The sequence below is a fragment of the Crinia signifera genome, chromosome 5, assembly GCF_055691185.1.
Source record: "Crinia signifera chromosome 5, ASM5569118v1, whole genome shotgun sequence".
NCBI lineage: Eukaryota > Metazoa > Chordata > Amphibia > Anura > Myobatrachidae > Crinia > Crinia signifera.
The window spans coordinates 250,958,930-250,982,477 of NC_139221.1; the positions used below are offsets into that span (position 1 = coordinate 250,958,930).

At 42.6% G+C, this 23,548-nt stretch overlaps 1 protein-coding gene across 1 annotated transcript in view; it reads right to left on the reverse strand.

Annotated features, from left to right (window-relative positions):
- The window catches only part of PITRM1 (pitrilysin metallopeptidase 1), a 65,180-nt gene extending 43,974 nt beyond the window's left edge, over positions 1-21,206 (reverse strand). Inside the window, exons 1-12 of the mRNA XM_083188808.1 lie at positions 20,922-21,206; positions 17,898-18,000; positions 15,844-15,950; positions 13,146-13,297; positions 10,857-10,971; positions 10,661-10,757; positions 9,403-9,563; positions 8,840-8,966; positions 7,193-7,281; positions 3,660-3,788; positions 1,801-1,914; positions 206-302 (exon numbers count right to left, since the gene is read on the reverse strand). Coding sequence (XP_083044934.1) covers positions 206-302; positions 1,801-1,914; positions 3,660-3,788; positions 7,193-7,281; positions 8,840-8,966; positions 9,403-9,563; positions 10,661-10,757; positions 10,857-10,971; positions 13,146-13,297; positions 15,844-15,950; positions 17,898-18,000; positions 20,922-20,959 — 1,329 coding nt within the window. The 5' untranslated portion in view covers positions 20,960-21,206. The remainder of the gene's footprint in view (positions 1-205; positions 303-1,800; positions 1,915-3,659; positions 3,789-7,192; positions 7,282-8,839; positions 8,967-9,402; positions 9,564-10,660; positions 10,758-10,856; positions 10,972-13,145; positions 13,298-15,843; positions 15,951-17,897; positions 18,001-20,921) is intronic.
- Positions 21,207-23,548: the final 2,342 nt, after the last annotated feature.

Below are 23,548 nucleotides of genomic sequence, written 5' to 3' on the forward strand. Positions count from 1 at the left end.
TGATAATGGTAATTCAATTCATCTCTGATAACCTACAGTTTATATGGGGATTAGGTTTCTCCTGCCTCACACAGGTGAAACAAATCATTGAAAACAGACCCGTTTCAAGTAAAATGGGGCTGTTTCTCATCAAAAACACACAGCTACAGTATACCATCTCCCATGGATGAGAAGGAAAAGCAAAATATATACAGTATAAACTTACTGAAGCTAGTGAGAGCCCGAATGCTGTAGACTGGTGTTTCATCTGGATTTCTAGTTTGTGAAGAAGAGCTTCAATTCTTTCAGGCTCAAATCCCTTCCTACAGTATAGACAAAAAACAATCTAAGTATAAAATGTAGTACAAAAGCGTAAATATGGCCACATAAAGCTACCAATTTATTCTCTGTCCCAAATCAACAAAGCCTATCCTGAATAAAATTATAGTTCCAAATACATATAAACACAAAATGTTTATCACAATAAGGGAATAAATTGACATGTACAAAAAGGTCAACAGATTAAAACTCAACACTTTCAAAAAGGTGGACACACATGGTAGCAATTTTGTTTTTTGTTATTTTTGCCCAAATCTAACCATAACTGCCCCACTGATGCCTAATCCTAAAAATGTTGAAACACGTGTGGACCATTCAAACTGTCATCTGTACAAAAAACAGATGAAAGATCAACACATTCAAAAGGTCGACATATATATATATATATATATATATATATATTTTGGGGAATCCGCACTCACGGCTAGCCCTTGTCAGCGTTCAGGGTGCTCCACTTAAGCAAACATCCGCCGATGTTCCTAATATATCACAGGTGTAGAGCCAAAAATAGATCCACAAGGAGCACTCACCAATAAGACCAATAGTAATTTAATGGTACTTGTTAAAGATACACCTGGCACATCCGTACAGCACAAGCACATCAAGTACTTGATGTGCTTGTGCTGTACGGATGTGCCAGGTGAATTGTCTTGACAAAGGCCCTCTAGTGGCCGAAACGTCGACCTCCTCACAAAAGTAAGATGTTTTGTATCTTTAACAAGTACCATTAAATTACTATTGGTCTTATTGGTGAGTGCTCCTTGTGGATCTATTTTTGGCTCTACACCTGTGATATATATATATATATATATATATATATATATATACACACACACACACATATATATATATATATATATATATATATATATATATATATATATATATATATATATATATATATATATATATATACACACACACACTTTTCATTTTGAGCTATTACACCAAAACATTGCACTTTGTTCTAATTCAATAATATAAGGTTGCATCTGCTGAAACATTTTCACAGTATTTACAGATATTTTAATAGAGATTAGGATTTCCATCAGTCAACCAATTGACTGTTGCTCTAACAAATGGAACCCATGAATAAAGTTCTAAAATGGCAGAAATGGTGTACCATTGTGAATAGGGCATATGAACAATTACTATATAGTGCATATAAGGATTATCCTGTCTTACATACATAAAAGCTTAAAAATGTTGTAACTCTAGAAGATAATGTATAACATATAATATCATTTATACACAGGAAATATTGTCATTACAATAACCCGAACATTTACGCTACTAGAATTCAGAATTAATATTTTTCCATTCTATAATCAGGCGAAGTTGTGTGCGATTACACTGGAAGGGTTCTCTTGAATATATATATTTTTTTATACTAAAAATGCCTGTCTAATGTTAATGAGGTACAACAGCATAGACCACTTTGATTGATGTAACACCATTAGTGAAGTATCATACTGTACTTACTCAATGACCTCGTCGATGGTTTTAGCTATGATTTCTTTCACATTGTGAACATCATCTTTGCATATTCCTTGCAATCCAATGCTGAAGTACGTATCTCTGGTATTATTATTAAACCTGGATTTAATGACAAAGATAAACCAAATAACAGCTGAGCCAGAATATTTTACCGTTTGTTAGGGGTCACACTGGTAGCACTGTGATAAGCTTCTACTATAAATCAATTGCTTCAACTAGAACAGTTTTCAATGAAATCTAAATATGCTTATGGACACTTCGCTGCACCAGATATTGGAGTATGGGTAGTAAGGGTAAGTAGTGGTTACAGCAGGGATGGGCAATATATGGCCTAGCAGGCAATTTTGTCCACAACATACATGTGACCAGCGCCCACCTGCATTATGTGGCAGAAACCTTTATGTGGAATGGCAGGAAGCCATTGTAGAAGCAGGCTCACAGCAACAGCAGCCACCGCCATGTGCTGCAGGCAGCAACATATCATGGACATCACCTCCTCCTCTATACTACAGAGGTGTTCACGGTGAGGCAGAGCCAATGGGGAGCATTGTTCTTCAGTGAAAGCTGGAGAAAGATTTTTTTTTTATACCAGTTAAACCACTCTGCGTGGGCTTGTCCCTCTGCATGAGGGCTGGGGGGGGGGGGGGGGGGGGATTATTGCGATGGGCATATTATTACAATGAACTTCCAAAGGGGGTGATTCCACATAAAGGCATGTGGAGATAGTTTAAAAGGGTCTTGCAGAGCTGCCTGATGGCATAAACTGAGCATGTGGAGGGGCCTGTAGGCATATCTTGTGTGCAGCACTGGACCATTTACGAAAACTTGTCAATTCCCTCCCGAACTAATTGGCTATCCCTAAGTTAGATTACAAAAGGATACAGGGAACATAATATAAGGTCTAACATGGAAACAAAGATCCAGCAGCAAAGTTCCATATAACACAACTTAAAGAGAACAACAAAGATGTCTGATAACCAGTCTGCAGAAATATCACATACATGATAATATCACTATGCTAGGGAAATCACACAACTGTCATGTTGGTAACAATACTGAAATACAGACAGAATGAACAGATAAATAGAACTCATAAGAAAACCAAAAAATATCTGAACTACAGCGTAGACAGAAGAATTGTGAGAATATTGCAGTGTCAGGACAGGCAACACAGGAACAGGATGAAAGCACAAGCTGAAGTCTTGAAAGAAACAAGAATGACAGAAATAGAAAGAAAACAGAAGAGAAATATGCCCGTGTTCACATTTTACCATATTATACATGGAACCAGCTGTATGGCAATAGTAACACCATATATGTACAAATATAGCCGTGCTCATCGTTGTTGCAGCAAACGCCACGTGTGGCATCCGTAACAAAAGGCACGCACCTGTGGCTCATAGGAAGGCAATGGGTAGCGATGGCACAGCATTGTGATTCCGCACCATGGGCACGACTTTGCTGCAACAAACGAGCACTAGCAGCCATAGCGACAATGACCGCGGCTATATCTGTATACAACAAAGAATGACAGCTATCGGCGCGAACAATAATAAACTGCAAATGTACTCAGATACAGAGGGGGGCATCTATACAGGGCTAGACCTACTGGGTATGGCTCAAAAGTCAGCCATATATCTTAAATAAGTAGTTTGTGCCCAGCTTTAGAGGTTTTGATCAAAATACTTTTTTAATTTGCTAAATACACACAGATTTGCGCCGATAAGCAAAAGTCCTTCAGAAAGAAACATGGCAAGAGTTAAAATAAAAGTTTATTTTTATATTTTTTTTTTTAAATGTAGCAAAAATTTACTGAAAAAAATAAAACAACGGTAAAGGCTTACCCGGCATCAGGAGAGAAATCTGTACCAAGCTTGGATTCTATTAAGGCTTTATAGAATGGAGAATTTGGACCATCAACCAGCAAAGATGACAAAAGGCTTAATGTGAAGGATTCAAATGAGTCTACGATTCTGGGGGGGGAAATAAGAAATTCGTTTTAAAAAGCAGAGTATTTATAGGCTTGGTAATAAAAACTGCACCAACAGATTAGATATAGATTTTACCAGCACAATATTTTTTATATTAACTACTAGCTGAGGTACCCAGCATTGTGCAATTAGCATTGCTTGAACTTTATCCAGCATACACCCGTCTGTGGTGGGCTCCTGGATCTGACCAGTTTTTTCCCTTAAACCCCATGTCATCTACCCCCTTTAGGTTATGCAACTCTGCCATATATTGCATCCCTGACCTACAATGAGAATCAAAGTGTAGCAGCGCGATTGGATCCGTGTGTAATGCTGGGTACACACCAGAACAATGCAGGTCGTGAGCAGATCCTAAGACAATCGTACCATCGGTTCGCGACCTGTTGGAGCACACGATCAGCTCACGACCTGCACATGATTTTAATCTGATCGGATCTCGATCTGTACCCAGCTGAAGGTAGGATCTGTGAAACGACCAGTGGGGATGCGCATCAGATTAGAATTTGATCTGATTTGGTCCCAAACAATCAGTTGAGATTGTTTCGAACTTGGGTGTTTTGGGACCAATCTCGACCAAAAGTATGTAAAGTGGGCATGTTTTGGGCCAAATCATTCTGGTCTGCACCCTACATAAGCATGGTGATGTTGTATAACGTACAATGCAGTTTCTGAGCCAATCAAATGTAGTCAGCCCAATACTGTACATACATACATACACACGCACGCACCATATAGGCCCCAATCCCACCTCATTCATTGTATTTGTGTATTGGGATTGACACCCCAAAGAAATAAAATAACTTTCATGGTCACCCCCATTCAGCAGATGGCCCACATTTGACAGCACAGGCTTCAGTAGACAGCCTATTGCAAGAAAGTTTTGCAGAGTGCAGCCAGGGCCTGCCAAGGACACAAACACTCACTGGTAGTGACAGGCAGCAGCAAGTACCAAGTGACTGCCACCCCTGAATCAGACTCCCACTTCCTTAAGACACTCACAGTAGCCAGTTCTCCAGGTCATAGGCACCGCTCAGTGAGACTGTTGCTCAAAGTCTTCAACACACAGTGTGGGCAGGCGTGGACATTTAAATGGCCTGGCTAGCATGGGGCTGCACAGCAAGACCTCTATGTCACACGCATACAGCCTGGGGTAGTATCTGAGCTGAATTCTAGTGTTCAGCACTATCTGGCTGAAAACAAAATGTGCACCGTAATCCCAAAATTACTGACACCAATCCCAAAATTCGAATACCATTGGTTTTTGGACAAAAATCCAGGATCCCACAGATCACAGGATTCCCATCCCTAATTCACTGTGATTCGTTCACATACTTTTATGACTCGAAGCCATAAGCACTGGTTTTGCCTATTAAAATATTAATTGATCCTGGACCACCAACCCAGCAAGTGCTCAGAGGCAGCCAGTATACGGAACCCTGCTTAAAGTCATTACCATTCAAAAAAAAAAAAAAAAAAACAACAGGTACTTGTTTCCTAGCACGGCCACACCGATTTACATCGGGGTGGTCGTGTCGGAAAAATCGGGTCGATCGCATCGCATGCGATTTGGTCGCATGCGATGCGATCGTCGCGACCGACCGATTTTGGACCCGATTTTTTTTTTTTTAATGAAATGTAAATCGGGTCCCTGGGACCCGATTTTACATTGGATTCAACGTAAAATATTCCCAACCCCCCCAAATGTCACGGCGTACACCCCACCCCACGATAGACGCCAACCCGAAGCGTGGCGAGCGCAGCGAGCCCGCGAGGGGCGGCGGTGCGCGTCCTCCGACCTTTTCATTCCCCTACTATCCACGTCGGCGTGGAGTTGAGAATAGAATAGTGTGGCGAGCGCAGCGAGCCACCGAGCCCGAAGCGTGGCGAGCGCAGCGAGCCCCGCGAGGGGACGTGGATACCTTCACAGGTAAACGCGTCCCTTCGCGGACTTCACAGGTGTCCGCGTCGCCACGGACACCTGTGAAGCCCGCGAGGGGACGCGTATAACTGTGAAGGTATCCGCGTCCCCTCGCGGGGCTCGCTGCGCTCGCCACGCTTCGGGCTCGGTGGCTCGCCACACTATTCTATTCTCAACTCCACGCCGACGTGGATAGTAGGGGAATGAAAAGGTCGGAGGACGTGCACCGCCGCCGCTCGCCACGCTTCGGGTTGGCGTCTATCGTGGGGTGACGACGGGGACATCTAAAATGTGAAATGGGTCATATTGGCCCATTTCACATTTTTTCAGGATTTCAATGTTAAAAAATCTTTTAACATTGAAGCCTATGTAAAAATCGGGGGCATCGCGTCGGGACCTATGTTAATGGTCCCGACCGACGCGATGCCCCCGATATTTTACCTTTCCCGACACGATTTCAATGTTAAAATATTTTTTAACATTGAAGCCTATGGGGAAATCGCGGGCATCGCGTCGGGACCATTGTTAACGGTCCCGACCGACGCGATGACCCCGATATTTTGTCCTAGCCGGCCAAATGGACCTGATTTCAAAGGAAATCGGGTCCATCTTATGGATCGTGTACCTTAACTAAAGGTACACGATCCATAAGATTTGTGGCCGTGCTAGGAAACAAGTACCAAAAAACATATTTATTTGAAATGATATGCCTCCAGTACCTTCAAAGCTGATGTTATGCTATAAATCTTTATGTCAGCAGCATTTCAATTCATTTCCCCACTATTCAGGTCTCTGGCTCACTGGTCTGTAGCCACTATCCCAAGCTCTGCTTCTACTCTGTTCTTTTATAGTCCTCTGTGACCATGCATGTTAAGTGGCTGGTCACATTTTTTATTATATAATTACATTTTAGTTGAATCCAGTCAGATTTAAATTTTCGTTCTAATATTGAATAGCATATATAAATAATTTCTAGAAGGTGATTTTTGGCGACTATTCCTTTTTCTCCTTTCATACTTAACCAAAATCGATAAATGAGGTATCATTTTAAAGATTAACTTCCCTGCTTCTGATTAACTGTTAATTTAGAATTGCACATTGTATTGTTTGTTTACAAATCAAAAGTCAACAATTTACTTTTGGCCCTTTCGCATGAAAAATGTTCAAACGGGCCACCTAGTAAATACTTATCTAGGTGATCTGCTCTAGGCCTCACCCTGAACTAGTGTTGCTACTCCTAGTTTTCTACCTTCACTTACCTAAATAAATATTTAGGTAACACTAGTTGTGTGGTATGTGCCTGTCATATCCATAATCTACAGCACTTAGATAGAGGAGTAATGAAACCCAGCTTGTGACCCACACTTTAACTTTATTTTAAAAGGATTTCAGTTTGTGTGAAACCATTCTGCGTGGCTGTGTCAGTACACCTCTTACCATTCATTGTCATTATTGTCTGGGTACTTACTCTGACAGCATGAAGCTAATGCTGACCATTGTCTGTTTAGTTGGATCAGAGGCAAATGTGTCCACACCACATGTTATGTGATATTCTCTCTGCAAATGACATACATATTAGTTATGACCTAATTGCAACAACATAATATAGATCTATAGGTCTCACCATACTACTGAAGGAAAACATGTAGTCATGCAAAGAGTCAATACTTCATATTTCTCACCTATATGCATTTAACTGAATAGAAACCACACATTCTCCTACTACAACTAGAAAAATCTTGTATTTAAATGTAAAACCAGGAGAAGTTTCCTCATTAAAAAATACAAAGTGGTTAGGCAAAACCTAATGAATCCTCTAGGCACAGACTCTGGGGCAGATATATTAAGCTTAGAGAAGAGATAAACTGGAGATAAAGCGGAGAAAAGGTAAAAGGAGATAAAGCACCAGCCAATCAACTCCCAACTGTCTTTTTCAAACACAGCTGATTGGCTGGTGCTTTATCTCCTTTTACCTTTTCTCCGCTTTATCTCCAGTTTCTCTCTTCTCCAAGCTTAATAAATCTGCCCCAGAGTTAGAACACACAGCACACAAAAAATAAAAAAAAATAAACATCCAACTCTAGGCTGAAGCATGTTCTAAAAGAATGAGCAGAACTGCAGCCAGTAGGATGTGGGAAGCCAGGATAGTAATTTAATGTAACATTAGCAATGTAACATTCTCCAGCTCAGCACAACTGTGGAAAGCCAAGTTGAGACAGGAGCTATGTCAGGGGATTCCAAACTTTTTAGAATCATGTTGCCCTATACCCCTCACGTCACCCTTAGGACAAAAGTTTGTTAATTAAAAATGTAATAAAATTGTGTGTATATACAGTATATATCTCATCTTAATGTTTCATTATGTAGTGAAGGACAATATTTGTTTATATTTTGTACACATTTTAGGATTGGCAGCCACAAGCACTGGTTTTGCCTATTGCATTGATCGTAATGAATTTGAATTGGTCTTGGACCACCAACCCCAGGCACCCTTGCAAATGGTCTCAAGGCACCCCAGGGTGCCATGGCATAGATTTGGAACCACTGAGCTATGTGAAGGAGCCAGAGGTAGAGAAGTTGTACAGTAGCTGCCAAAGTGTTTGACCAGCCAATGCTGCCCTTGGGATTTTGTGTTAAAATGGGTGCATAGTGGAAGCATTCGCTGCTGCTGCAAAAAAACAACAACCGGAACAGATATAACTGAAGTGGGACAATTCAATTACCTGCAATGTTTGATAGGATCACTTTATGGGTGTCCCCATGAAAATGCTGGGCGCATGTGAGGGGATGTGTTCTCGTACACATCCCCTCCCATGCTAGCATTCGGGGGGCGACGCTGACTTGTTTGCTAGGTTGCGAGTATACAGAGCCTAGCGAATAGGTCTGAATAAGGCCCATAGTCAGGTAACCAAATCTCCGTCGCTGATGCAAGCTAGTCAGCTTATTAATAAAAAAATAATACAAGAAGAAAACTTCCCTACTAAAGACTGAACAGTAAACACGCATATAGAGAAACCAGGAATAATAGATAGAAGTATACAATAACACAGTGTTACTCTTACAAAGAAACTAGATTTGATTGTGCATACATACGGTCACACAACAGTAAACCTACCGGTGTCTCCCAGCGCTGTTGTGCAGGAACTGCTGTCTGTGGGTTTGTGCACTCAAACTTGCTCAAGGCATCTTCATGTATTTGTTTTAAATGCAACTCCAATGGAAGATTACCATAGGTAAAGAACCTGAAAGTGTAACAAATAAGTATCTGCATCATGTGACACTTATTGTAGCAACCTTGCTAAATCGGATATATTTCCCTTTAGAAGCCCATGAGGGTCACATTGCTTACATTGAAACCTATGTTCAACAGGGAAATAATTCCATGCTGACCTCCGATAATTGTACACCCAATAGCGGCCACACCTAATCCAACAAGTCCACATAGTCCCTTCAGCCACGCACACAACCACTCATTGTTATTCTCTTTGTTATTGCACTGCACCCAACTAGAGAAATAAATAAAAGCAGAATGTTATTCCCATAGCGTCATCCACACATACAGTATGAGCTTAGCTGTTTTAATAGACATATGAAGGGAACGAAGATACTGCTGTACAATGAAGGGACTGGACTGTAAAACATGGTGTACAGAGTGATGGTAAAGCTCCAGCACCGTACCTGGCATTACTCGGGTGATAGTGTGTGGCGTGGAAGTGCCTCAGCTGCTCCCAGGTGAGGTCTGGAATGTGTAATGGCTCTCCTCCTGACACAACAGCATAGGTGTGGTCTGGAAGGAGCTTGTTCTGCAGCTGCTCTGCAAAAATTCTCTCATTATCAGTCTGTTGGGAAAGCAAAGAAATAAATCACCATACCTCACTGCCCCAGCGCCCACCACTGGTTTTCTTAAAAGTGTAAACAAAGCTTAAAAGTCTGTATTGCAAAAAAAAAAAAAAAAAAAAAACACAAGTTTATCTCAGGATGAGCAGCTGAGAGCAGCAAATATTGTCTCTAATGCAAATAGCACACATAACGTAAATATTTTAAGAGGGGAGATTCCACAGGGGATAACCACATCACTTTTTGACCAACTCTAGGATGTTAAGGAAGATTCTAATGGCCCATACACACGGGGCGACTGAGCTGAAAGCAGTTTAGTTTACTCATTTGAGCTTCATTCAGCCCCAAAGCCACCCAGTGTGTACGGGGCAACGATGAGAGGTGTCCCCGCATCATTGCTGGCTCAGCCACTCATCTGCTGGTATTGAGTTAGAAGCAGATAGGGACTGGGGTGGGTTGGAGAGTTCATGGGCTAAAAATTTGCCCTTCTAGTCATGCCATGGTGCAACTCAGCAGTGCTAGGTGGCTTTGTTATGGAAAACACTAATCTTCCATTTCTTATTCAAATATAGCGGCAGTTGCACACTTAATATTTTAATCAGCAGAAGATGCTGGTGAGTCCTAACGCTTACTTGTTATATATAACATGACTTGTTCTGCATGGAGGATAAATGTACGCAGACTCATCTTTCACACAGGAATGGGACACTAATTTGAAACCCAAATGCAGTAGTGATAAACGTTAATTATACTATTTGCTCAGTTCGAGCTATAAAACTAGTTTTATATATGTACAGTGACTATATAATCTCAGATTCTTGAAAATAATAGGGAGTAAGACTTCATGAATTCTGTTAGGGCCCTATTCAGCACATTAATGCTAACCACCGGGACATACACACTGGGGGATTTAGAGCTAGAAGTAGCTCAAAACACCAAAAGCAAGCTACTTTCAGCTCAAAATCCCCCAGTGTGTATGGGCCTCTTGTCTCATCTAATTAGTTTCTGAATTGATAACTTTACATTATGATTTCTGCTAGTACATCAAGAATTCACTGAGCAGCAAAGATGAGAGAATAAGAAAAAAAAAACAACTTACAAATACCCCCTTCATTTCATTAAACACAATTCCTTTGAATATTAATGGTGTTGTAGAATCAGTAGGGTTTTCATGTTCTAATCGCCAGCCTTCTTGCCTAAAAAATAAAAAGGAAAATTAATCACACAGTGATCATAGTTTAGATTGATATCTGGTTTATCAGCAAAGAGTCTATTTATGTGAAAGTGAAGGTTACCAAAAATCCAGTTCTCTCAGACATGGGAAAAACACAGCATCTAAGTACACAGACAGGAGATTTTGGAAGTCCTTGGCATTTTGAGTTGAAAACGGGTACATGGTATAGTCACTTGCTGCAAAAACAAAACAAAACAAAATGAGAAACACAATGACAGACTTGGCAAGCTTCATCTCAGGATGCACACAGTTATAGAAGCTTTATAAAAGTTCCTTAAACTGGGAGCTTGTTTGTTATGGCAAGCCCAGTTTCACTATTAGGGCTTCTATGAAAAGTTATGTTAAAACTTTTTATTTTTTTCTTTAAAAAAAAAAAAAAAAAAAGTAAACATTTTTGGAAGGTACTAAATATGGATTCACTTTTAAGATCATTAAGCAAAAAACTCAATATAAATCTGTGGACAGGTAAAAGACAAGCACTTTTGTATACAAACTGAATCCTTGTCACCACATTTATGCCATGCATTAATGCAATTAGGCCATCTTAAAACATCTTTGGCTGATGATGGACAGATAAATTCAACAATGTTTGCAAGTATAGGCTCAATGGTTAAGGTGACCATACAAGGTACAATATTTCCGTGCGTTTTGAAGTAGATAACATTGTATGTGATGTGCCTGCGATGCAATCTGAAGCTAGTTCAAAAAGCACGGGCTGCACAGACTTTGGGGGTATTCAATCGTCACCGGGCCCTATTCAATGCTGTCTTCCCCGACAGCATTGAGCAGGATATCTCAGCAGAACGAGCCTTCACATGCTGTCGGGCTTGTTCTGCCGTGAACGGCCGGGAAGTGACGAGCCTTTTCCTGGCCACGCCCCCTTCTCGTCCCACTGCTGGGGGGACATTGAATCCAGCCTGCATGTTCTCGGTCGATCTAACCGAGAAGGGGACAGGGTCACAGCAGTCGAGCAGTGCTGTGCAAAGGGATGCCCGCGGGAGCGTGCATCGCGTATGGGCACCTTAAGATTTAATAGCAGGCAACATTGTATTCTACATAGCCCTACTTTAATACTTTTGAAACAATGTGCGCAAAACACTAAGATGCATTTAGGAGAACCCTTCTTGGTCATGTTTTCTCCTAATAAAGTTAAGTACTCATACTGCTCATGAGCTAGTGCTCTGAGAAACAGCTGCAAAGCCATACCCCACCTCAATGCATGTCCCCCAACCACCAACATTTCATGAGACAGGTTTTAACAAGACAATTGTACTTCAGTTTATAGGCAAGAGGACACTTTTCCTTATTGCAAGAAAAGATACATTTTTCTAGAATATCCAGGAAGCCTACAGGTAGAATGGCTAGTATTGTTTCTTTTGATCTCCTTTTTGTGCTCTAAAACTAGTTTTAAATAAGCACAGTGACTATATAATCTCATCTTATTGAAAATAATATTTGAAGAAGACTTCATAAATTCTGTCTTCAGGGCCCTATTCAGAGATGGATGTAACACCTATACAAAATTATGCTAATGCTGAATGACAGCTTCATGACAGGTTCTCTGACTGGATCAATGGTGTAAACATTGGCAATCTGATTAAATGTAAGTTACTCAGGACGGCCATGTGCTTTCACAGCTCCAGGGCCAGTGAAGCTGCATCTGCTACAATGCACCACCCATTTTCTGTAATGCTGGTTGTTGCCATTCTTTTCTTAAATGGCCTAAACATGTCAATCATGCTACTACAACAGCACAGACAATCCTGCTATACTATTTCACCCACCTCCCATTCTACAATGGTACCAAGCTCCGATCCGAATGCTTGCGGCATGCTAATACACCTGTATGTCAAATTAATCAACACAGTCGTCTTGTGCATCCTAGTCGCATTGCATTGCAACCAAGATGAATTTGCAGAGAAAAAAAAAAAAAACACGTCTAACGTTAGTAGAGTTGCACAGAGCTGCTCATACACATCAAGCATCTTGCGCTGCATGACGTATTGAGGCTAGATGTAGGAGGACACCTCATTTAAGCACGGCATAATATGATCTTTTAGATTGCTTCCATGCCGGGCAGGCTTGGCTAGGATTGCATGCAATATATCGTGGTGAATCACACAGATTACTTCTCCAAGAGAAGAAGTGGCCTATTGTACGCCCACATTAGAAATAAACATTTGTATCATTTCATCTGGCCAAAAACAAACAAACCCAGCAATGATTGGATACCCCCTTAATAGGGATTACAAAACTGAAATGATGTTGCAAGATTCTTAGCTATAGTTATTTACTTCAAAATCACAAATATAAAATAAAGCCAACTGTAGTATAGAGAAAACAAATTTACCTGTAAAAGCATTCATAAACGTGGATAATGAGCGATTTAACATTTTGAAGAAAGGGTCCCTACATGGGTATTTGTGGGAGCCACATAAAACAGTGTGTTCCAGGATGTGTGGGACACCTGTGCTGTCCAGCGGGGTTGTCCGGAACTGTACACTGCAAGAGAGATTATTTTGTCAAAATTTGTAGAAAAAAAAGGTGATAACGCAATAATTTTAATTAGTTAGTATTACAAAACAATACAACATGATGCACAGAAAATAAATTTGGTCTTTCATCAGGTTGCATGCACCCACCCACTGAGTCAATCACCTGCGCCTACCGGCGCATCTGTATGGGCGGTCAGTAAACACAGCATGATGTGCCGATATACCTGGCAACGACTGTGTTGAACAGCTGACGCAATATATACGAACTACATCGTTCACAGATTATTTTTATATTTTATTTATAAGGCGCCACAAGTGTTTTGAAGAGCTGTACAAAGGGCATACAATGGAACAGTATAGGAAGACAAAACGCAACATTACAGTAAATAAAAAATTGAGTACAGGTAAAAACAACATCACAATTCAATACACAGTACATCTTAGATGTAAGTAGTGAGGACTACTAGGGGCTGGTGGCCAAAGATGGAGAGGAGTATGTGGACGAAGATGGACGCTGAGTGTTTGAGTATGGAAGAGCTGTAAGTGAAACGTGAAGAGAAGAGGGCTTTGACAACAAGAAGAAAGAGGGCCCTGCTCTGAGGAGCTTACAATCTTGTGGGGAGACAGACAGATGACATGAGGTGCAAGCAAGTGGGCGGTGGCATGTAAGAAGGATGTAAGCAGGCAAAGGTGGTCAAGGCATGAGGCAGGGGGGGGGAGTCGAGCCTCAGCACTAGGTTAAGCGTTAGAAGGGTGTGCTTTGATGAATACGTGGGTTTTCAGTGCCTGTTTGAAGCTTTGCAAGGTCGGGGAGAATCTAATGGAGTGAGGGAGTGCATTACACTGAAGGGGTGCAGCACAGGCAAAGTCCTGAGTGGAGATGAGGTTGGAGATATATGTAGCAAATATTCTGTATCGCTAGTACACACTGGATGATGGTGCATCAATATATCGGACGTTCAAACATGATATATCGGCCAGGGTGTACGCACCTTAGAGCTGAGCGGACCATCTCTTCATCCTCACACAGAGCAGTGGTTCCCAACCCTGGTCCTCAAGTACCCCCAACAGTGCACGTTTTCCAGGTCACCCGGTAAGTGCACTCATTATTCAGGCACTTTTGGAAAGATCCTCAGGTGGAACCAATTATAGCACATGTGATTCTGTGTGGAGACCTGGAAAACTTGCACTGTTGGGGGTACTTGAGGACCAGGGTTGGGAACCACTGGCATAGAGCATTACCATCTCATTTAACACTCAAATGTGTTGTTCCGTGTTAACCTTAACTCCTCCCTCTCCTTCAAGCCACACTCGGTAAATTTGCATTTCTGCCAATTTCCTCTCAAAAACATTTCTAGGATCAGACCCGCATACACTCACTGGTCATCTCCGAATTGGACTACCACAGCCTTTTAAAATCTGGAATATTCAGTCTTTCCTCAATCCTGCCGCCTGGCTCATCTTCCTCTGTAAACATATTACATCTGCCTATCCTCTCCCTTTATAGCCCAATTCAAACTTCCCACGTAATCATCTCCCATTTATGGGTGGTATTCAGTGTTTTCAATCTGTGGAATTAGCAACCATTTTTGCGCAGAATAGAAATTAGCATTTTGATTGTTTCTATAAGGCCTACAAGACGCGGACCTGCAAATCTACGTTTTTCCTGCGGAAATGAAGGCTAATTTATTGTTAGTTTCCTCTTTTCAAGGAGCTGAATCTGAAGCTGCAAGTCCAGGCCGTAAACTGCAGAGTTTGAATACTTACGTTCCGATATTTCTCTGGACCTGAAATATCAGAAAATATTGAGAACCTCTTTATATCACTGATCTGATCTTCCTTCAAACAGATAGCTACCTCTACTGGCAACCCATTTCTTCCTCCCATATGCACCTAAGATTTTGCCAGTGCTGTTCACTAGCTCTGGAATTCTCCCCCTATTAAACTTCTAATGGTTTTCTTCATCAAAACCATCAAGCCCATGCTCAATATCTACCCAATTTGTGTCCCATCTTCAATAGAACTCCCATCTTAGCTATTTTACCCCCTTGAGTGCTCATGCTGGCTCCTATCCACCACTGAAAGCACCTACAATTGGCAGGTATCAGAGTTAGATGGCATTACGTTTTTCGGCAAGTTGTGCTGCGGAAACTCTTCTGCTGGATATGAAAAGACAGGCTAGCCTTTGCTCCCCAAGGGTGCCCATAACCCTGTCACTGGTTCACCATTTGTCCTTCCTTGGACCAATTTTTGGTAGGTACTAACCACTGCATACCAAGAACACCCCATAAGACTGTGCGTTTTGGCGATGCTCCGGACATTTTTCCCGCTTCCAAAAAATGAACCGCAAGAATTGAATGTTCACTAATATATTCCTTGACACGTGCCAATTTAACAAGGTAATCCATGTTAAGCTTTTATTAGAGAATAGGCAAAGCACGCGATGTACAGTAAAATGATAAATGGCTCATTAAATTTGTGTTACAGTTCCTTTGTTGGATGTTAAATGTAGAATTTTAAAGCAATAGAAAATGTTAACTGGAGAGGTTGTACCTGAATAGATTATTGGAGTCTTCTCTTGCCACATGTAAATATTTTGCGCCTGTGCTCTCATGACTGAGCTTTACTGCTGTTAAAAACAATTCAGGAACTGGAGTAATCTGCAAGGAAATACAAATAGAACCAGGATATTGACATTTGTTTTGGGCCAGAACATGCCGCATGGGTAAGACTACTTTGCCATGAGATTCCTGTATCTATGTTATATTGCTCAGTGATGAGAAAAGGCCATTGGTATGTTGCTGGCGCACAAAGTCATGGTCAAGGGGTGAATAGTGGTAGAGACAGAGAGCCGGGAGGGGATGGTTTTGTTTGGAGGGATGAGACACATAGAAAGAGTTTTTCTTTACAGATGTGTCCTCTTTTTATTGCATTTGTAACTATGCTGTATCAAATGCTATGTTGTTTGAGATCCGATCATTCACATATGCTGGTCGTCTTGAGAGACTGATCATTGGAGCAATTTCTGAAGGCAACACATTAGTGTTCATTCTAGCACCATGCATTTTTCAAAACCCATACAGGTCCTCTTCCCTGCATGGGGCATCGCTCTCTGCTGTGCTGCTTCTAGCACAGTGTGGTCTGTATTTCAGCACTGATGTGCAGACCAGATCTGCCCTAAAAACAACATAGCAGAGAGCGGGAAGAGGAATTACACATCTGTACATTATAATATAATACAGTGATGGCTAACCTTGACACTCCAGCTGTTGTTGAACTACACATCCCAGCATGCCCTGCATCAGTTTTGGCATGGCCAAATAGCAAAACTGTAGCAGGGCATGCTGGGATGTGTAGTTCAACAACAGCTGGAGTGTCAAGGTTAGCTATAACTGATATAACAAATGGGTGAAAGTTGACTTACCGACAGTTGGGATTCCGATGGTCATTTCTCCGACATCGGAATCCCAACCCCTATAGAGAGAGAACAGAAAAGGTGGCCTAGAGCCACCGAGCCCGTAAGGGCCTTGAACGCGCTCGCCCCCCTGTCGTGTTCCCGACGGTCGGCATTCTGATGACGGAGAAATGACATCAGAATTCTGATTGCCGGAGAGTTATTCCATACCCATAACAAATGTGTGACATTTATTAACAAGGAGAACTAGTATATACGTGGCAGGAATGTCCTTGTATAACACAACATAAATAATGAGTCTGCGTGTTTATTACTTAATTTTCTTAGCAATGGAGAATGAAAAACACCACTGTGTTATGGAGTATGTTTTGCAGCTTATACAAACCACATGCACCATTATAGAGAAGGAGCCACTATGGTTGGTCTAATATTACACTCCTCCTAACATCAGACCCCATCTTGGATCCATTTGCAGCTGCACCACCCTGCAGCTACACCCAGGCTGAAGTAAGGTAGGTCTGGGGTTAGGGACACAAGGTGCAGTATTCAATGCCGGTGCGAGCGGCCGGCGAGGATCACAGAAAACCAGTGATCCTCGCAGCTTAACCCCCGCGCCGGACGCTCGCACTATGCAACGTTCCGGGGGAATCCTCGCAGTCACAGAACTGCGAGGATTCCCCTAAACTGCGAGAGCCGCGGCTAGTGCAGCAAACTCGCTGTAATTAGCCTCGGCTCTCGCAGCTTTTGGAGGCACAGTCGCAAATTCCCCCTCGCTCAAAAAACGGAGCGAGGGGGAATTTGCGAATGAGGGGGGGGGTCGTCAGTTGAATACTGACAGGGTGAGCGGTGACTGCGAGCAAAAAGTCCTGCTCGCAGTCACCGCTCGCCCACGGCATTGAATATATGCCAAGGAGTCAGAGGACAGAGATCAGGGGAGAGGAGAGTGAAAAAGACAAGAACAGGCAATGACTGTGTATTTTGCATACTTTGTGTGTACTTTGCATGCTTCCAAGTTGCTCTATTTTGCAGATTTAAGCAAAATATGCAGTTTAGCAAAATGTTAACACATTTAAATAATTAAAAGTAATGGAATATTCTACCTTATGCTTGTTAATTTTGAGTATGGCTAAAATCCAACAATAAAACACCACAGAACTACTAGCACCCTATTATAACCATGTAATTGTAATACCTCGTTCACTTTAAATCCATGAATAGTTTCTCCTGGTTTATACTGCAAGGCCCTTTCACTTGCGGAACTTGCTTGCCATCTCCATGAATTCTTATAAAGAGCACTATTCAAAAAGGGAAAAAAAATAGAAACATGTTGTATTAACAAATTAGTTGTGCTTTATCAATTGTAATCAATTGCAATTTAAAAAAAATATATATTTTTATTGCACGGTTCACACCCAAACACAGGTTTTAGCCTCAAAACTCCCAGGAGTGATGTACGTCACTGCAGGGAAATCCGAAGCAGCAGAATGGATTTCTGAAATCAAAGCCAGTGGACATAGTAGCATTGTACAACCCTGTCAGCAAAAGCCCAGCAAGCTGGCTGTGGTCACATCCAACGTGAACGTGCCAGGTAAGGGGGTTAAATAATAAAAGTACCAACTGAAACCTATAAAAGAAGTGCCATATAAACATTTTATGCTTATTATTGACGTACAGCTTGTATATAAATGTAATTTATTTGTGGTAAAAATAAATAAAAATAGACATTTGCAGATTGTGTTTAATGGGATCAATGCACATATTAATATCAGATATTAAAGGGACTGTAGCCAGATCAGGCGTTAACAGACACTCCAACATGTACAGTAGGTCAAAACTGCTTCATGTCCGTTAGTATAGCTGACTGTGAATGCCAAATGTTCTGGAAAAGATATTGCAGAAAGGAGCAGTAGTCCTTTCAGGACTTCTTTTGCCCACAAGGATGGATGGGTATACCTGCACAATACTAGAAATTGCAGAAAACTTCTAGGTGCCTTGGAGACTATGGATTTGTCAAGGATACACTTAGTTGAAAGTAAATAATACCCCTTTCACAGAAGCCTAAATTCCCGGGTTGAATCCAGGAACAACCCGGTACTAGCGCTGGTGTGAAAGGTTCCCGGGACAAATTACCTGCCTAATTTGCCGGCAATCCAACCCTGCTAGGTAGCAGGGTTGTTCCCGGGTTCAACCCGGGGACCTGGCTGGTGTGAATGGGGTAGGGTATATGTACCCGGGTTGACGGTCTTCGGTGTCCTGTTCGGCCGGGAATCCACGCGGGCGGCGGGCACAATTGATGGGACAGGCGGTGGATGATGAGGACGCAGCTCTCCAGCGGCAGTGAGGGCGCCGGAGAGCTGCATCACCTTCATCCGTTGCCTGTCCCGTCATTTGCGCCGCCGCCTGTGTGGATCCTCGGCCTGCACAGAGGACAAGCAACCGGGGTGAGTATTCTCATCACCTCCTGCCACCTCCGCCTCCTGCCCACCTCCTCCCCACCTCCTGCCGGCCTCCTTCACACACCAGAAAATGCAGGGACTTTTCTGGTGTGAAAGGGTCCCATCCCGGTAATGTCCCTGCTTGTCCCGGGAATGTAATTCCAGGGTTTGTCTCTGCATTTCTGGTGTGAAAGGGGTATTAGGTATCACATCTATTAATCATCCATGGTCCTTCATGTCATTTGCATGAATGAGCAGTGTAAGCGCTGCCCCTTCAACAGCTCCCACTACTAGGGAGAGAGGACAGAACTTAGCAAGGGGAGTTGAATCAGACAAAAATTGGTAAGTATGCAAGTGCAGGGTGGATTCTCTGTTCAAAGAATAAAAGTGAAATATATTAGCCAGTAGCATGGTCAGAAAGGTTAAGCACGGTGCTATTTGTGCTTAGAGGTGTACTAGATCGCATCAAATGCCATATGCTACAACAGTGTGCGATTTGAACTAGATGCAATGTGATCTAGTACAAAAAGTACTGACTGCACACACTTTTTTTGGTTTGTGATATGAACTACGTGCATCACAAGTCAAATTAAACACGGTGCGAACTACACGCAATGCGTTTTGAACTTAAAAGTTCAAAACGAATCCAACCATTGCACCTGTGTGGGCACCGTTAGTGTGTTTGACCACAAAGGTTAGTGCAGCAGTAACATTCAATGCAAAGCTTGCCACTTTATTAATGCTGCCCTTTTTATACATTAAACCTGCAGAGAAGTAGCGCCTTGCAAAAGCTGCTGCTTTGTGTATACAACCCCAAAACTAAATTTACTTTAATGCTGATGTGTTGTGTGAATGAGCTTCAGAATTACTTTTGACAGTTTCTAATAATAAACACACAAGTAACTTTATTTTACGCCATAATAAATATTGTATACATAACATCATGCACATTAACACATAACAGCATAAGCAACAATAGAATTCTGACCAGAAGATCGCCACCCATCCAAACAACTGATGCACTACTGATAACATGGGAGAAAAATATATGCTTTCTCATGCTGACCTTGTACTGAAGATTGCAAACACTACACAAAGGGTGAATACATAAATGCATTTCCCCATATTGCATATTCATTACATAAACACATGTAATGTACTTTACTAACCATACAAAAATAAATGTGGGTTTCAAAGGAATGTTAATCTGGCTGGTAGATTTACAGTGTCTCTAGATTGGTATGGATCATTTGATAGAAAGCAACTAGGTTGACAAGTATTAGGTCGACATGCATGAAGGTCAAAATGGGGTTTTATTTCCCCTAATTATGACACAGTCGATAAGGACACTGAAACGTAGCACCGCGTCCCCTAGCATGGGGATGCTTGTTTCGATGGTACACTTTGACGGTGTCCTTGTCGACATTCCGGACAAAAACATAAAAAACCTCATGTGAACCTTGCCACTGTCGACCTCATGCTTGTTTCAACCTAAATTGGGTGGACCCAATAACCCATACCCTAAATAAACATAGCAAGACCTCGCCAGCAGTCACATTAATCATTACTATATCTAACCTTTTTCTACGTGAACACAACACGCTACAGTATAATACAGCGCTCTGTGCTAAAAGGAATCACAAGAGCAGTAAACAAGCGAACACATGTCCCTGCTGTGTACAGGACACAGCATCATGCTCATGCTACCGCAACAGGGTACACGGCACCAGCACAAAGCAACACACACCGTACAACACACACACAGCGCTGCCGTATCTCACCGGCCCAGCAGGAGCCCCGCTCCGCCGGCTCTCAGCATGTCTCGGGGTCTCGCAGCAGCAACTCTGACACTGAGCTAAACCCAACCGGCTTCAGTTTAGTTCCCAGTCCCACACTGTGACTGACAGACTTCCCAACTTCCCACCATCCTACTTCGCCATTGGCTACCACGCCAGCTAGGCAGCTGCTGATTGGATGATAACCCGCCCCTGTATGTACAGATAATTATCCAACGACTAGGTTAGTGTTTTAAACTGCGCGTCTAGGTCCTACTCCTGTCCCAATTTAGCATTACTACTAGACTAGTACTCCGCCATCTGCCGTCACACACTGTTCTAGTTTGACTGCCTGTTTCCTGGTCTCTAACACATGTATTCGCCGGTAACAGTGGCACCCACAAATCAGGGGCGCCGGCTCGTATGCGCGGAGACAAACAGAGAGGGGACCTGTGATTGGCTGATGGAGATTAGGCATATACTATTTATATAGTACAGTGTATCTGATGCTGCTGTGCATGGGTATAAGCGGCACTGACATATGTACTCCTGACAGTGTGTGATCACTGTCTATACATGAGACCAATGCCCTCAAAAGTCTAATTACCTTAAATAATTGAATTCATCCTTATTGCAAAATGGTTATATACTGGGTAAAGCAGAAGCAAGCATAGATTACCAGGTTTTACTTTAACAATGTGTTAAAACACTGTCACTAATTCAGGGGTCTTCAACCTTTAAGACAACGTGGGCCACCTAAAAAAATCCAGTGAAGCCCAAGGGCCACTAAACTCTGCTGCTGTATTTCGGACAGCCCCATAGAATCACAGCTCCCCTATAACATCAGCACAGTCCTTCATAGATAGTTGGCACAGCTGCCCATACTCCGCACAAACCCCCCCCCCCACACACACACACACACACACACACCAATAGTCATCAGCAGCCAATTTGGGATCCAGTGCAAACAGTGAAATGTGGCCCCCCATATATAATTTGATATTGAATAAATTGCACGCGCCTTAGGCGCGCTCCCAAAAAGGAGTGTGGCCTAATTATAAGGGCGTGGTCTAATTTTAAAGAGTGTGAACTAGCAGGAAAACAATTACCTGACACCTCTTTTGCAACCTGCATGACCAGACATTGGTTACCGCAGGAATGGTCTTTGTCCTCACACGCTTAAGTTGACTGAAGGCTGCACAGTGACATATAAGCATGAAGGCCCAACACAGTGAACTAGTATGCCTCACAGATCAAGCCCAAACAATGAAAGGCTACTTAAATCAATATAAACTGTTACACATTGTGCATCACACCATAGTGTCCATTAGACATTATGCCACACACTGTAATACCTGTTGTACATTATGTCATACACCGTAATGCCCATTACACATTATGCCGCACACCGTGATGCCCATTACACATTAATCCACACAAAATTATGCCCATTGCACATTATGCCCCACACTGATGCCCATTATGCCACAGACCATAATGCCAGCAGTACTCCTGCTTTTACATATGATGCCCCAGAAGTGCCCCTCACCCAATGCCCCAGCAGTGCCCCTCACACACAATGCCCCCAGTAATGCCTGCAGCTTTGCCAGGTCCCCTGCTCCAGCCAGCTGTACCTCTTCATCCTGCAGCTTTGCCGGGTCACCATCCATGCCTCCTCCTGCAGTTTTGCCGAGTCCCCTCCGCCAGCTGTGCCTCCTCCTCCTGCAGTTCCTGCGCCAGGTCCCCTGCTCCCGCCAGCGGCGTCGCCTCCTCCCGCAGCTTCGCCGGGTCCCAACTCCCACCAGACGTGCCTCCTCCTCCCTCAGCCGCGCTGGATCCACTCCTCTGCCCTGCCTGCAGCCAATGAAAAATCGGGTAGGCGGCACCCGGGGGGACTCCATTACCCTGCCTCCCTCGGCAGCGTTTTCTTTTACTTAAAAAAAAAAAATCCTGTGCATGGCTGGCTGGTGGGCAGAGGGCCACTGAGATCAGCTCCGTGGGCCACTCGTGGCCCGCGGGCCATGGGTTGAAGACCCCTGCACTAATTATTTCCAGGTATAAACAAATGTATCCTTATTTTTTTAATGAGCTAAGATGCCAAAACAATACTAGCCATCCTCTCTGTGAGGATGTCTCCACAATAACTTCTTGATACCCACAATTATGTGTCCTGTGTTTTGTTTATGTTCAGAATGATGACATTAAGACTGTCTACATAAACAGGAGGTTGACATTTCACATGTCATTATTCACAATGTTAATGTTTGTTGACACGGCTACAGAGTAGATAACTGTAGCGGTGTTATACCTTAACCCTACAAATGTCCTAAACTGGCTGTCGCCAAAATTGTGTGAACAATGAAATGCTGTCAATATCAAAATGTGGAATGTTATATTCCATACTCTTTGACTAGACTGCCACCTCAGTCCTACAGCTTTCAGTGTAGGATTTTTATTCTTTCCATCTGTAAATGCCTTATACTGCTTTCACATTGCAAAATGCAGGGTCGCACTGGGACTTTGAAATGGTTCAACCCACAAGTCACAAAAGCCATGACCACCATAATGCTGGAACACCTGAAGGAAATGGATCTTTCAATGCAAGTGCACGAAGATGCATGCCTACAGCGCTT